The 14625-nt window shown below is 37.2% G+C and overlaps 3 protein-coding genes and 1 pseudogene across 3 annotated transcripts; 3 read left to right on the top strand and 1 right to left on the bottom strand.

The window, feature by feature from the left end:
• Nucleotides 1-858: 858 nt before the first annotated feature.
• On the top strand, nt 859-2217 carry LOC148693719 (uncharacterized). The gene is made up of 3 exons (XM_088677048.1): nt 859-996; nt 1142-1210; nt 1574-2217. Exons 1-3 carry the CDS (start codon nt 948-950, stop codon nt 1759-1761), a joined length of 306 nt encoding a protein of 101 aa, XP_088533174.1. The 5' UTR covers nt 859-947; the 3' UTR covers nt 1762-2217.
• Nucleotides 2218-3440: 1223 nt separating this feature from the next.
• On the bottom strand, nt 3441-6326 carry LOC137728375 (uncharacterized). Its single transcript, XM_088678620.1, has 6 exons — nt 6098-6326; nt 5835-5912; nt 5662-5738; nt 4356-4482; nt 4108-4205; nt 3441-3777 (listed from the first exon to the last, which is right to left on the bottom strand). Exons 4-6 carry the CDS (start codon nt 4438-4440, stop codon nt 3472-3474), a joined length of 489 nt encoding a protein of 162 aa, XP_088534746.1. The 5' UTR covers nt 4441-4482; nt 5662-5738; nt 5835-5912; nt 6098-6326; the 3' UTR covers nt 3441-3471.
• Nucleotides 6327-7624: 1298 nt separating this feature from the next.
• On the top strand, nt 7625-8221 carry LOC148693718 (uncharacterized). Its single transcript, XM_088678099.1, has 2 exons — nt 7625-7887; nt 7963-8221. Exons 1-2 carry the CDS (start codon nt 7625-7627, stop codon nt 8219-8221), a joined length of 522 nt encoding a protein of 173 aa, XP_088534225.1.
• A 5157-nt stretch (nt 8222-13378) lies between these two features.
• On the top strand, nt 13379-13935 carry LOC148693717 (uncharacterized; annotated as a pseudogene).
• Nucleotides 13936-14625: the final 690 nt, after the last annotated feature.

The raw sequence follows: 14625 nt of genomic DNA, 5'->3' as shown, positions 1-14625 counted from the left end.
GGATTAGGATCACAGTGCTCCAAACGAAAAATATTAGTAGTGCATGTAAAATACGAATATGTACATCATCTGTTATGCTTCTTTATTTCGACATTCAATAATTCTTTTATTTCTTTCAACATTTTGCCACTTCAATCACTAAGACTTGCGACCGGTAGGTGATACAAAATGTGTAGTCTGCAACAATGGAAAAATGAAGCTAGAGACTGGCTTGGTTGAATGCAAGGTGTGCAAAGGGTGCATGTAACAGTTTCTGATACTAGTTTCCTATATTATTATGACCCTTAGACCTTAATTAGGCATGTATGATCATCAAAGGACATGATCGATCTAGGATTTTGGTTAATACTACTCTCTCGCCATTCTGATTTTTTAATGTCTGTGATACTACAAGCACTATTGAAGTACCGCAACATACGTCTGTGGCAAAAGGGTAGTCGGTGGTGATGGTTGTTGGTGGTGTAGTGCTTAAAAGCTCACCAAAGTTATGTTGATCTATCAATTGAGAAAGAAATAGACTTGTAGTTGTGTGAAAGGGTACCCGAAAAGGGAGGGGATAAAGTGGCTATCGAGTACAGTAGGGCAAGGAGAAAGATTTTTCCCTTTTTTTTTTAATAAAAAAATTACATGAAAATCCACCACAATCCACCAAAATCGACAAACTAAATTCATTCAAATTCTTTAAAATCCATATGAATTTTGTAGAAATCTTAAATCCTCCTAAATCCTATCAAATCTATCACTTTTAAAATCCTTTAAATTTTTAGTTTGACTGCACCCTGAAAAACGCATGAAAAAAAATAAAAAAATAAAATACGTGGCACAGCTTCTTCAAATTGGAAGGTAATCACTCTCCCCGCGCTTAATTGTATATAAAAGAAAGTGAGGTTTAAATCTGGTTCGCTCGCTCTCTCTCTATATATCTATCTTGCAGGCAAGAATCATCCATGGAGGAAGATGAGAGCGAGATTGGCGAAGCTGCGACGACAGAACACCGTAAGTCCGGTTGTCGTTCTCGAAACTGATTTCGGACGAGCATTTGGCTGAATTAGAATGATTTTGATTACAATTTTCGTTTTAACTTGCTGAATTAAGCTGCGCATATTGAAATAAGGCTTTGACAAAATAATGTTGATTTCAGTTGCAGCCGAAGGTGCCGTTGAAGTGGAAGATGAGAGCGAGAACAGCGAAGCTGCGACGACGGAACATCGTTAGTCCGATAATCGTTCTTGAAAGTGATTTCGAATAAGGAATTGGTTGATTTAGGATGATTTCGAATTCGATTTTCGTTTTGAACTTGCTGAATTGAGCTGCGCATGGTGAAATTAGGATGAAAAAAAGGTCATTTCGAATGAGGATTTGGCTGAATTAGGATGTTTTCGGTTTCGATTTTCGTTTTAGCTTGCTGAATCTCAGTGTGCGCATGTTTAAATTAGGATGAAAAAAAAAAAATGATTTGGAATGAGGATTTGGCTGAATTAGGATGATTTCGGATTTCGACTTAAGTTGCTGAATTGAGCTGCGCGCTTATTGAAATTAGGGTTTGACTAAATGATGTTGGTTTCACTTCCAGCCCAAGGTACGGTTGAAGTGGAAGAGGAAGAGCAGAGCCAAATAGACGAAGCGAGGAAGCACTCGGCCAAGCTGCCCGAGAAGAGGAAAAGGAGCGGTGAGTTTCTTTTCTTGTCCTGCTTGTGCTTGGCTAGTGACAGTCAAATAAGTGAAATGATGGTAATTTTTTTCATTCGGCAATCAAATTGAAACGCAAAAATAGCAAGAAAGAAAGATTAGTGGTTTCATTTTTTCAAAGATGGGGACCGTGACCCGAGACCGGGAAAAAAGGCCAACTTCATTCACATCCCGCAAGAAGAATTTGACGTGAAGGATGAATACTACAACCTCGAAACTTCGGCACCGCCAGGCATGCGGGTTGAGTTCAACAAGGACACTTCCATTCCAAGAAGCTCTTGTGTTTAGCCCTCAATCTCATGTAGTAATCTCTACGTCCATTCCAAGAAGCTTTTGGGTATCAATACATATATGATTGATTGACAAATAACTTTTTTTCTTCTTTTATGTTTCTGATCTTCAACTTAAGACTTTGTTGATAGATTGATTTAATTGCCTTCCTTGCTGTTTGTTTATTGTATCAGTTTGAGATGCAACTCTTATGTCTTATCCTTGCTTTTAATGTGTGTGTGTATATATATACACACACACTATGATTGATTGACAAGGTTCTTTAAAATTTGTTAAAACAGGATCATATGAGGTTGTTGTTGAACAACTACGTAACCTCTACAAGTACGCGGTCGATCCCCCGTCTTCCGTTAGGAGGTTCATGGGTTTGTTTGACAAAACTATACGCCAACGATTGGGGCACTCATTGCACGAATGACTACTGTATGCCATACACCGCAATTGGGAGTATTACAACAAACAACATGTCCGGCACCTTTTTGATCCAATAGCAAACATGCTACCTATCAGGAACCACATCAAAACATGGGAGGAATGCCTCGAGTTCTCGATGGACGATGAAGCCCAAGTCTACATCAAGCTTCAAGATCTCGTCACCCAAAAGAAGAACGAGATTGATTCATCTGCTGGATCCAATTCCGCTGCTGACTACCTATACGATACGTACATTCCTTATTACCTATAGCTGCCAAATCACACCGTGTGTGTATATACATATACATATATCAGCTACGTACCTATATGGCTGCAGCTCAATTGTCCCACTGTTTTAACTACCAACTAGCTTATATGTACGTAGCTGATATATGTATATGTATATATACACACACGGTGTGATTTCTATAGGTAATATGGAATGTACGTATCTCATAGGTAGTCAGCAGCGGAATTGGATCCAGTGGATGAATCAATCTCGTTCTTCTTTTGGGTGACGAGATCTTGAAGCTTGATGTAGATTTGGGCTCCATCATCCATCGAGAACTTGAGGCATTCCTCCCATGTTTTGATGTGGTTCCTAATAGGTAGTGTGTCTGCTATTGGATCAAAAAGGTCCTGGACATGTTGTTTGTTGTAATACTCCCAGTTGCGGTGTATGGCATACAGTAGCCATTCGTGCAATGGGTGCCACAATCGTTGGCGTATAGTGTTTTCAATCAAACGCATGAACCTCCTAACAGAAGACAGGGGATCGATTGCGTACTTGTAGAGGTTACGTAGTTGTTCAACAACAGCCTCATATGATCCTGTTTTAACAAATTTCAAAGAACCATGTCAATCAATCATAGTATATATATATACACATTAAAAGAAAGGATAACACATAAGAGTTGCATTTTAAACTGATACAATAAACAATCATGCTACAATTTCTGAACAAACCCCTAACTTCCCGAACAGTCAATCCCACATTTTGATGAGCTACACATCCAGTGGGGATTTTAAGAATAAACCATGCTGCAATCTCTCAAGACTAAACACATATAAATGCACTCAGAAGCCACCAGTTATACAGTTGATAATCGAAAAGGTGTCTTTCCGAGCAGTAAAAATTGAAGGAATAATTGGCAGATTGATCCGTGTCCGTGTGCGTGTGTGCGTGTGTGCGTGTGTAAGAGAGAGAGAGAGAGAGAGAGAGAGAGTTGAATGATTAACTATACCATAGAGAATTGCTCCGGTAAAACTATCTCCAGCACCTGTTGTATCCAGAAGTTCTTGGGGTGGTACTTTCTCAGCTGTTCCCACAAACAACCTCCCAAAAACTTTCCCTATTCCTTTGGCTATCAATTTTGTCACTGACTGAAAGGATTAAAATGGAAAAACGTTACAAATCAGTTGGGAATATTTTCCACTTGTTAATTATGCTCCTAAGACTACGTAAATATTCAAATCACGTGGATGAAATCCATTATGCAATCCTCAAAAACTGTATAGAAGGGATGAGGGGCTACTTTGAATTTCATCAAGATTCATGGATACAATAGTATTCCCTTCTAACTTGTCTACCAATGCATGCTCAAATTCTCTTAACCATATGGGGTGCCTTTTGCCCGTGTCACAACAGCGCCTCCAATGGTTTCATCATTTCTTTGGTTTCAATTCACCAGAATTGCATTCAACTAGACTTACCGACGAAATACAAGTTGGGATAGTTACGCTATCATCCTTTCTCCGCTTCAGCGATTCCAATAAGTTGTCGGCCTCTATTTCCTCCGTCTGAGAATCCTCTGCAAGAAACAGAGTTTTGAACGAAAACATAAAAGTTATTTCAATCAGATAAAAACAGGCTATATTTACAGAATTGCAAACCACAGCCTTGGACCCTCCGTTTCACAATGTTTTCTTCCTCAATAAACCCTTGACAGTTGAATACTTACCGCCCACACTTCTCTCAAGCATTATGCATCCATCTTCACCCAATGTCACAATTGCGAATTTGATCTTTGGCAATCGCAAAAGCATCGAAACAAGAGCACTAGGAACAGATGCTGCTCCTGTCCAGGCCTGTAAGACAAGATATCCAAAGTCACCCACATAAATGACCTAGCGGCATTACATTTAGTCCAAGAGATCAAACCAAAAATTAAGACAGCAAGTTTTGGGATTGTGGAAATCAAAAGAAAGAAACTGAACATATATTCAGCATAATCAGCCAAATTTAGTAGATCATCCAACCCTTCTCTTATACATTCGGCATCAATTAAAACAGGGGGTAGTTTCCAAAAATCAATGCATGAATACAGTAGATATCACCGACACTCTTGACTTTGGCAACTGAGAAGTTTCCATTGTAAAATACATGGGCGAGTGACCAGATGATACATATTCTATGTATACATATATGCACTCATATATTCACATGCCTGTAAATAACCTTGCATCACAACAATGTCCCTGGAATCTGGACTCTTAGAAAAATAAATGGATGGTTCATTCTATTTGAACAAAGTTGAAAGATAAAGGTTGGAAAAAAGGTTATCCCACTTCCCCTGCCCTAGCCCCTCCCCACTTAGGGTCAGCGCCAACACAGGCTGCAGCCATAATGCATTAGATAAGTTTCAAAATGTAGGAACAAGAAAATAAGATGGGTTAAACAATAAATTCGGATTACCAAAAGGCTGTGTGCCTGAGTTCTATCGCGACTTTGTTCGTGTGTGTGTGTGCGCGCGCGTGTGTGTGTGTGTGAGAGAGAGAGAGAGAGAGAGTATAAGACATATAAGCAATGGTCCTCACCCTTCCTTGGAAACCTAAAAATAATACAAGTTAAGTCTGAAAATAATAATAATAATATTATTCAGTTTCCACAAACTTCAAGTCTTTCAGTATTTTGATAACTTAAGAGCAGCTCTAAAGGAGACGTTTAATATTGAACATCAAATTTACATTTGAGGATCTACGCGGCAATTTGACGCCAAACCACTAAGGCTTCATAAACCTAACCGAGCTCCTATCTTAGTCCAATCTGTCTCATTCGTGTTGTATCATATACAGGCGCATACAACATTAGGCATTACAGTAATATAAGATTCTCAAGATACATTACCTAACCAAAATAATAAAAAGCAAAAACTATTGACTGGTTCCAGATTTGAAGTACATTTAAACCGGATGCACTATAATATTTGCCTAAAAAACACCAAATGGGTATTCAAATTTATGAATGGCCTTCCAATTGAAGCTTACCACAACACAAAAGAAGTATCTATGCTGTCGGCTTGTAGCACCTGCAGTATAGCCCTGCCTTGTGTATCATCTGCAACCTATCGTTTTACAAAGCTTAAAAACGTTACCTAAATCAGACAATCAAGGTTCTCTCTGCAGAAAGAAAATTAAAAGTTACTGATAAAATTAAAGACCTTGGAAATCAGCGTCGGACTTAATCCCAGACGAGCTGCACATGTTAAAGCATTGCCTGCGTTCGCACCTGCTTGAACCTACGAACCCAACCAACCTCACTTATCAAAGCCAAGATATAGCATGATTCATGTGTCAACAAGATTTATTACCAAGAACAATACAGAACATGGTTTCATCGGCTAAAAGTGCACAAACGACCGGGCTACATAGTCAACCTAAGTTCAAGTAGCGGTAGCGTAAGTACAGTGGGAAATTAAATTACCTTGAAGCTGGTTGTTTTGATCTTGTCGTCCGGATTAGGATAAGAGGCCACTGAGGCCAAGACATCAACACACAATGTGCCGACACCAAGCTGCCCTTAGATATCTGATGGTGGGAAGATAGCCTAAAACTAACTCCAATGGTGGGCTAAAAGCCAAATTACCTCTCAAAATTTTCCTCCAAACCCACTCCAACAAGGGGAAAATTTGGGCTAAATGCTAAACTAAAGTCAAATTCTCCCCAAAATTTAGCCCAGAAATCGGAGTGACTCCACCTAATATTTATCGGAATTTAAATTTTTTTAGATTCAAATGTTCATAAAATTAATTGACGATAGTCTACATATTTATTTTAAAAAAAAATTAATTTAACAAAAAAAATAGTCTAAGTTCATTCTTTAATAATCCGGGCTAAAATTTTAGACTAGAATGGTTGGAGCAGAAAAGCTATTTATGGGCTAAAAGCTAAATTTTCCGGACTAAAATATTTGGCTTTCAACCATTGGAGATGATCTAAGGTGGAAAGAGGTCAGCCGAGGCATTGCACCACTATAGCAACAGCAACAGCAATAGCAATAGCTTATAGAAAACAATATTTTTCTTCATTGTCGGGAACAAAACCAACTCCATACAAATAAATTGAGATTGAAATCGAAATGGAAATCGAAATGAAATAGTTGCGAATCAGTTATAGATAGGATAATACAGAAAATTGCAGGGAATACCGAATCAGTTAAGCATAATACAGAGAATTAGACATTGTTTCTTCTTCAAGTCACAGTGTCGTCAAGGTTTAAGGGGTTTAAATTATTAATTCATTTGGCACAAACAAATAAAAGGAAAGCGGAAAAACAGGAAACAGAGTAAATCGAAGAAAATAAAAGTTACCTACGAACAGCCCTCAACCAGAGCCGTACGATCGGCAATTTTTTCACTTTCTACTCTCTCCGTTCGAATCTCCAACTACAACTCTCTTTTGCTTCTTTGTCGAGAACCCTAGTAATTTCTTATTGGAGTAGACTGTTTCCTTCCTGTTCTTCTATATCATCTTCAACTTGGGTAAGCCAAATTTTTTAACCTGAAAAATTTATCTTTTAGCATGGTAACAGTTTTTCTGTTCCAACTTTTATCGTCTAAAATTTTAGCATGAGATTATTAAATAATGAACTTAGACTAATTTTTTTTTTCTTAAATTAAATTTTTTTAAAAATAAATATGTAGATTATCCTAAATTAATTTTATGAATATTTTAATATAAAAATATTTAAATTCCGATAAATATTGAAAAATCACTAAATTTTCCACAAAACAAGCTTTTAACTTTCACCAATTTTTCAACTTTCACCAATCGTTTAACACCAAACTTTCAACTTTCACCAACCGTTCAACTTTCATTAATCATCCTCTATATCAACAGGTCCAATATTAGTTGATCACACAATCTTTCAACCTTCAATCATTCTCTATATTCACTAATATTTCAACTTTGAAAGAGTTTTTATTTCCTAAAAATCCTCAATATCTCATCAATGAGTGATAGAATAAGGCGTAGCAGGGTAATGCAAATGGCACAATACCAAGCAAGGCTTGACATTGAGGATGCAAAATTGATCAACGCCAAAGCTGAACTTGTAAACTCGCTTATGCAATATGAGCACCATGGCGAATTTAGCCATCTTGGTTCTGTCACGGGGCGTTCAGTTGTGCAGCTTGATAGAGAAAAGTGTCAAGACCGAATGATGAAAGATTATTTCATCGAGCATCCGAGATTTCTTACTCATGATTTTCGGAGGTAGTTTCAGATGAGGAGAGAGCTTTTTGAAAGCATCTTGAATGTAGTTGTCAATCATGACCACTACTTTGCAAGGAAGATAGATGTCGTAGGCCGACAAAGTCTATCACCTCATCAGAAGCTCATATTTGCATTTCGGATGCTAGTTAATGGGTGCTCTGTAGACTCAACTGACGAGTATTGCCGACTTGCGGAGAGTACTGCTATTGAGAACTTGAAGCGCTTCTGTCAGGCAATTCAAGCCATATATAGAGCCACATACCTCTACAAGCCAAATCGTAAAGACTTGGAGAGGCTTCTACACAAGGTAGACAAAAGAGGCTTTCTGGCATGATAGGAAATCTCGATTGTATGCATTGGGAGTGGAAGAATTGTCCTACTGCTTGGGTTGGCAAATTCAAGGGTCATCATAAACAAGCCAACCATCGTACTCAAGGCTGTGGCGTCTTACTACACATGGATTTGGCATGCTTTCTTCGGCACTCCCGGATCAAACAATAATATCAACGTTCTTTGGTCTTCTCCTCTGTTCGATGATATTGTCAATGGATGGGCACCAGAATTTCGTTACAAGGTAAATGGTAATAGGTATAAGCTAGGTTACTACCTAACTGATGGTATTTATCCTAGTTGGTCTACATTTGTCAAAAGTTTTTCTCCTTCCACTAGCCATGCCAACCACGGCTCTCTCCAAGCATCCCTTCCATAAAGTGCATGTTTTGTTGATAGTCTTCCATAGATCATAAACACCACCACCATCATGCCGCCGCCGTTGCAATTTTCTTAAAACTTTGCAATGATTTTATCCCACAAAACCTTTTTATTTTGATTTGTGCCAACTGTACCATCTTCGTTAACAGAAACTCATGCCAAACATAAAGCAACATCTTCTTCACAAGTCCAATTACGACCTCTAATATGCTCTCCTGCCATGTTGAACAATTTGGAAATGGTAGAAAGATAAATTGGAAAAATTGTAGGAGAAAATTGAGTTTTTGTGTGGATGTTTGAACAAATGCATAGGTATTTATAGAGTTTTTGGGTGAATTGTGAGTTAAATAATTTTTTTTAATTATTTTAGCCATTGGATTTAAATTTGGGTTGTTAGATCTTTTTTTTTAACCGTTAGATTTGATTATATTTGATCTCAGCCGTTGGATTCAATGTATTTTAAAATAACATATTTTTAAAAAATAAAATTTAAATCTGGATTGTTGGATCAACCAACGGTCCTTAAATTGTGGTCGTTCAATGAGGAAAAGAACCGTTGGGCTCGGAGAAGTGGTCGACAAGGGCCCTGACAATGGGCCCCCCGCTGTCGAGAGCTGAATTGATACAGGCCGTGTGGGGCACGTTGGAGAATGGGCGGGCCGAGAGCGGTCCAAATGTAAGCGAGTCCACTCGTTTGGAAGGGGTAGTTGGCCCTACTTTAGCATTTGGCTTTTGGCCTAATGTTTTAGCTTGGGTTGGGTGGTGTTTGGTAGGGGGAATAATTTGGGTAATTTGGCATTTAGCCCAGGGTTGGAGGAGGTCTTACATCCCCTCCTTTCACACATTGTTTTTTGTCTTATTGTCTCTATAAAAAAATCAATATAAGATGTTGACGTAACTTAATCGTTACCGTTCAACTATGAGGGGAGGGAATGGAAGAGAGATTAGGAGGAGAGAGAATCGTCTTCCTTTCTTATTTTTACCTCTCTTTTTTTTCTTTTTATCCTTTGCGCATATTTGTTTGTTTAATTTGTTGATTTCTTTTTTTTTTTTTTCACTTCTTCCATCCATCCAACGATCATGAATACGCGTAGGCTGTCACCGAAATAAATTATTTAAGTGCTTAAATTTCTCATTTTACATCTCTTCATTATCGAAATATTCTTTAATGGCGGAATCTAAACTATTCATCATTGCCGAAAGTTCTAAATAAAAACCTATAATTATATTCTTGTTACATCTTTCTCTGATGAGTCCCGCTAATCAAAGAGTTAAAAATTAAATAGGATTTCAAATTTACCAATTTTTCATTTAACCCTCTTTTGCTTCTTTTTCGAAACTCGAAACCTTGTAATATATTTTTTTCTACACTCTTTTTTTTTTTTTTTCTCTCTCTCTATCCTTTGCATATATCGTTTGTTTTGTTTGTTGATTTCTTTTTTCACTTCTTCCGTCAAACGGTAATGAATAAGAGTGGGCTATCACTAAAAATTATTTATTTAAGCGCCTTAATTTATGAGCTTATATAATGGGCATTTTGCATCTCTTAATTGTCGAAATATTCTTTAATGGCGGAATGTAAACTATTCATCTTTGCCAAGAGACCTAAATAAAAACCTATAATTATATTCTTTTTACATCTTTCTGTGATGGATCCCACAAATCAAAAAGTAGTTAAGTTTAAATAAGATTTCAAATTTACACCTCATTCACTTGACCTTTTGCTTCTTTGTCAAACCCAAAACCCTTGTAATTTCTTATTTCTACACTATCTTTTATTTTCTTTTCCGTTTTTATCCTTTGCATATTGTTTGTTTAGTTTGTTGATTTCTTTTTTCACTTCTTCCATCCAACGGTCATGAACAAAAGTTGTTGATTTCTTTTTTCACTTCTTCCATCCAACGGTCATGAACAAGAGTAGGCTCTCACTAAAATAAATTATTTAAGTGCCTAAATTTCTGAGCTTATATAATGGGCATTTTACATCTATTTGAATTGTTAAAAAAAAATCTTTAATGGCAGAATGTAAACAGTTCATCTTTGTCGGGAGATGTAAATAAAAATCTATAATTATATTCTTTTACATCTATCGGTGATGGATCCCACTAATCAAAGAGTTAAAATTTAATAGGATTTCAAATTTACAACTCTCACTTGACTATCTTTTACTTCTTTGTCGAAACTCGAAACTCGAAACACTTGTAAGTTTCTGTTGGAAATGCTTTAAAAGACATAACTTCATTAACACAAAAAGTTGGCACGTTACCCTTTTTGAGTTTCTTTATGGTTTGAAGAGCCTCCCGAATTCACTTAGTGATTTTATTAGATTGTAATTATTTGCAGGATTGTAATCCCTTATTATCACTGATATCATAATAGTACAAACATATACTAGTCAACTAACTTCATCTGACTAAGCCAAATAAGGTAGTTGGAATCGGTAAGTTTCAGAAAGTGAGCAATGGAATGGAGAGAAGGTGGTCACAGCACAAAGCAAAAATTGAGAGAAAATTGAATGGGGGACGGCAAATAGTTGAAGAAAAGGGGGGCAAGGCTAGGGTTTTACTAGGAAAGGGTAACCTAAAACTAGTGATACTATGTAAGATTGCAATTCCTTAATATCAGTGATATCACAATAGTATAAATATGTGACATCCCACATCGCCCAGGGGAGTGATCCTTAAATGTATATTCCAATCCCTACTTAGCACGAGGCATTTTGGGAGCTCACTGGCTTCGGGTTCTGTAAGAACTCCGAAGTTAAGCGAGAAAGAGGCCAGAGCAATCCCATGATGGGTGACCCACTGGGAAGTTGCTCGTGAGTTCCCAAAAACAAAACCGTGAGGGAATGGTAAGCCCAAAGCGGACAATATCGTGCTATGGTGGTGGAGCGGGCCCGGGAAGTGATTCGCCCGGGCCGGGATGTGACAATTTGGTATCAGAGCCTAACCCTGGCCGTGATGTGCTGACGAGGACGTCGGGCCCCTAAGGGGGGTGGATTGTGACATCCCACATCGCCCAGGGGAGTGATCCTTAAATGTATATTCCAATCCCTACTTAGCACAAGGCCTTTTGGGAGCTCACTGGCTTCGGGTTCTGTAAGAACTCCGAAGTTAAGTGAGAAAGAGGCTAGAGCAATCCCATGATGGGTGACCCACTGGGAAGTTGCTCATGAGTTCCCAAAAACAAAACCGTGAGGGAATGGTAAGTTCAAAGCGGACAATATCGTGCTATGGTGATGGAGCGGGCCCGGGAAGTGATTCGCCCGGGCCGGGATGTGACAAAATATATACTAGTCAACTGACTTGATGTACAAATAATTATAAGCCCACATGGATTTACAAAACCTAGCCCATGAGAATTCTAAATAGATTTTCCTACACTTCATTATTATTGATGGCTTTTTTGTTGTGTTATGGGCATATGAGACCTCTTTTTGCTTGAAGATGGTTTTCTTATGGAATTTTACCAAGGTAAAGTATTTCAAAAAGACTAGTTCCTCATAACTTTGATTTTGTCTCAATGATATATGTTGTTTATTCCTTAAACATGAAATGTACTTATTAGAGAGATGCTATAAAAGTGGTATGAAAAATGCAATTTTCCTTCATTACCGTTCGACTTTTGTGCCCAACTTTTGCTGACTGTCAAATTTAATCATGTGGCTGAGAATGGTCACCTGGTAACCTACTAAAATATATAATAGAAATTTCACTGAGTTCAATGTTTTGGTTTAAAGTTAGATGTTATGTGAACAAAAATGGCGGCGAAGGAAAAAGGACAGTGAAATCGCGGAGTGAATTATGTTTCTAGACCCCACTCTAAAAGCCTCTTATAAGCCACTTAGTACTACGATTTAGTGGGTTGTAAGGGAGAAGTCTTAGGTTCAATTCTCACCAAAGGCGAGTTTGAACCATGTTATTGCTAGCTCATACCCTTCTCCTTTAGATCTTAGATCTTAATGCAATCGAACACTTAAATGATGACCAAAGAAGTGTGTTTAACACAATAATGGGTGCAGTTCAACGATCAGAGAATGTAGCTTTTTTTGTGGATGGTCTTGGTGGAACTAGAAAAACGCGCATTGTTAGCAAGCTTGAGAAGCTTGGGGCACATAGTATTAGCAACAACATCATCTAGAATAGCAACTACTATATTGCCTGGTGGGACGACAACACATTCTAAATTCAAGATACCACTTAGTCTCGATGCATCATCGATGTGTTTGATCAGTAAGCAATTTGATTTAGCAAAGCTAATACAAAAGGCAAAGGCAATTATCAGGGATGAAGTAACAATGACGCATCATCATGCATTTGAAGCACTTGATCGAATGTTCAAAAACTTAACAGACATTGACTTACCATTTGGGGAAGACTTTCAACAAGTTATTCCTATTATCAGGAAATAAGCCAAGTCCGAATTAATCCAAGATAGTGTCATTAAAGCATCATTTTGGTCACAGGTAAAGATTTTAAAACTCAAACAAAACATGAGATCCATAAATGATTGTGAATTTTCAGAATTTTTACTTTGTGTTGGTGATGGGAATGAAAATGTTATTATGGATGATATGGTAAAGCTACCTGAATGCATAGTGATACCATGGAAGAGTGAGCATTCCATTAATCAATTAATTGTCAAGATCTTACCTAACTTAGAGGATCATATAAATGATGCAACCTACATGGTTGAAAGGGCAATAGTAACTTCTACAAATAAAGACGTTGATATGTTGAATGAAAAGATAATCAATATGTTTTCGGGTTTATAAGACACAATGTATTCATTTGATTCAGTTGAGGATGACACAAGGAATTTGTCTCAACCAAAGTTCTTGAATTCAATCTGACTTGGTGGTTTGCCTCCGCATAAGTTAACTCTGAAAAGAGGTGCTCCAATTATGCTTTTAAGAAATATTGATCCAAAATTGGGATTGTGTAATGGTACAAGATTATTGTGTCGTGATTCTTACCGAAATCTTATTGATGCTGAAATTCTAACTGGACAATTTGTCGAATCCAGAGTTTCTTTACCAAGAAACCCTCTCAAAAGTACTGATACTACCGGGCTTCCATTTGAACTTACAAGAAAGCAGTTTCCGGTTAAACTAAGTTTCTCTATCACTATAAACAAATCTCAAGGTTAGACAATACCACATGTAGGCATTTACCTTCCAGATCATGTCTTTAGTCATGGACAATTATATGTGGCTTTATCGAGAGGGTCTCAGAGTCAACCAGAACCGTGTTAGTAAAAAATGGCTCTATAGTAGGCCAACAAGGAGTATTTACACGGAATGTAGTATACAAAGAAGTCTTGCTTCATTCCAGCTAATTATGGTGATTCCTAATAGGTAACAAATTTATTAATGATAACCTTTCAGTATGCATTTTTCACTTATCAATTAACTCTATTTTTTTATTTAATTTTCTCACTATCGTTTGTAGATTGGCAATGAAAATATGAAGCATCAATCATGAACAAATGGGTGGAAATTGCAACATTGATGTCAATATGTAAACTTTCTTTTCAAAAGAAACAGTGACATATAGACTTTATTGGTATTGTGAATAATGTACATATTGTGATGTAGGTTTTATATTTTGACATTTAAGTTGTTATGTATTTTGTTATAAGTACTTTTCATCTACTCTTTTATTTATTTATATCTACTTACTATTGTTCATGGACTTTAGGTAGGAACTTGCATCCAAAATCTCATGTTGTTTGACAATTGTATGAATAACATTTAAATCATTATTTTATGCAAAGTGAAAACGAAAAACATGACAACCTTTTATGATGTGCATGGTAAAGTAAAAGTTCTTCTTTGCACGATACATTTAAAATATATCTTAACCATTACAATGAATAAAAAACTAACACAATACACCTTTAGGGGCGCGTAGCGCCCGTGATGCAAAAATGTCTCTCACACGCACGTTAGTGCGTGCGCAGAGGCTAGTGTTATATTAAGAGGCCTATTATCGGTAAAAAATTCATTTGATTTTTTTATTAATTAGT

This window comes from Pyrus communis, chromosome 10 (assembly GCF_041283825.1).
Source record: "Pyrus communis isolate YQ-2024b chromosome 10, ASM4128382v1, whole genome shotgun sequence".
Taxonomy (NCBI): domain Eukaryota; kingdom Viridiplantae; phylum Streptophyta; class Magnoliopsida; order Rosales; family Rosaceae; genus Pyrus; species Pyrus communis.
The sequence above is the reverse complement of the archived record's forward strand: the minus strand, read 5'-3'. Positions and strand labels throughout refer to the sequence as shown.

What these genes read in the sequence shown, in the direction of transcription:
- LOC148693719 (XM_088677048.1), top strand. Translation starts at nt 948, where the DNA reads ATGGAGGAAGATGAGAGCGAGATTGGCGAAGCTGCGACGACAGAACAC. An exon ending in AGCTGCGACGACAGAACACC is followed by an intron (nt 997 to 1,141) that starts GTAAGTCCGGTT and finishes TGTTGATTTCAG; the next exon opens with TTGCAGCCGAAGGTGCCGTT. An exon ending in AGCTGCGACGACGGAACATC is followed by an intron (nt 1,211 to 1,573) that starts GTTAGTCCGATA and finishes TTTCACTTCCAG; the next exon opens with CCCAAGGTACGGTTGAAGTG.
- LOC148693718 (XM_088678099.1), top strand. Translation starts at nt 7,625, where the DNA reads ATGAGTGATAGAATAAGGCGTAGCAGGGTAATGCAAATGGCACAATAC. An exon ending in CTTACTCATGATTTTCGGAG is followed by an intron (nt 7,888 to 7,962) that starts GTAGTTTCAGAT and finishes CTACTTTGCAAG; the next exon opens with GAAGATAGATGTCGTAGGCC.
- LOC137728375 (XM_088678620.1), bottom strand. Translation starts at nt 4,440, where the DNA reads ATGCTTTTGCGATTGCCAAAGATCAAATTCGCAATTGTGACATTGGGT. An exon ending in GCTTGAGAGAAGTGTGGGCG is followed by an intron (nt 4,206 to 4,355) that starts GTAAGTATTCAA and finishes TGTTTCTTGCAG; the next exon opens with AGGATTCTCAGACGGAGGAA. An exon ending in TCCCAACTTGTATTTCGTCG is followed by an intron (nt 3,778 to 4,107) that starts GTAAGTCTAGTT and finishes TAATCCTTTCAG; the next exon opens with TCAGTGACAAAATTGATAGC.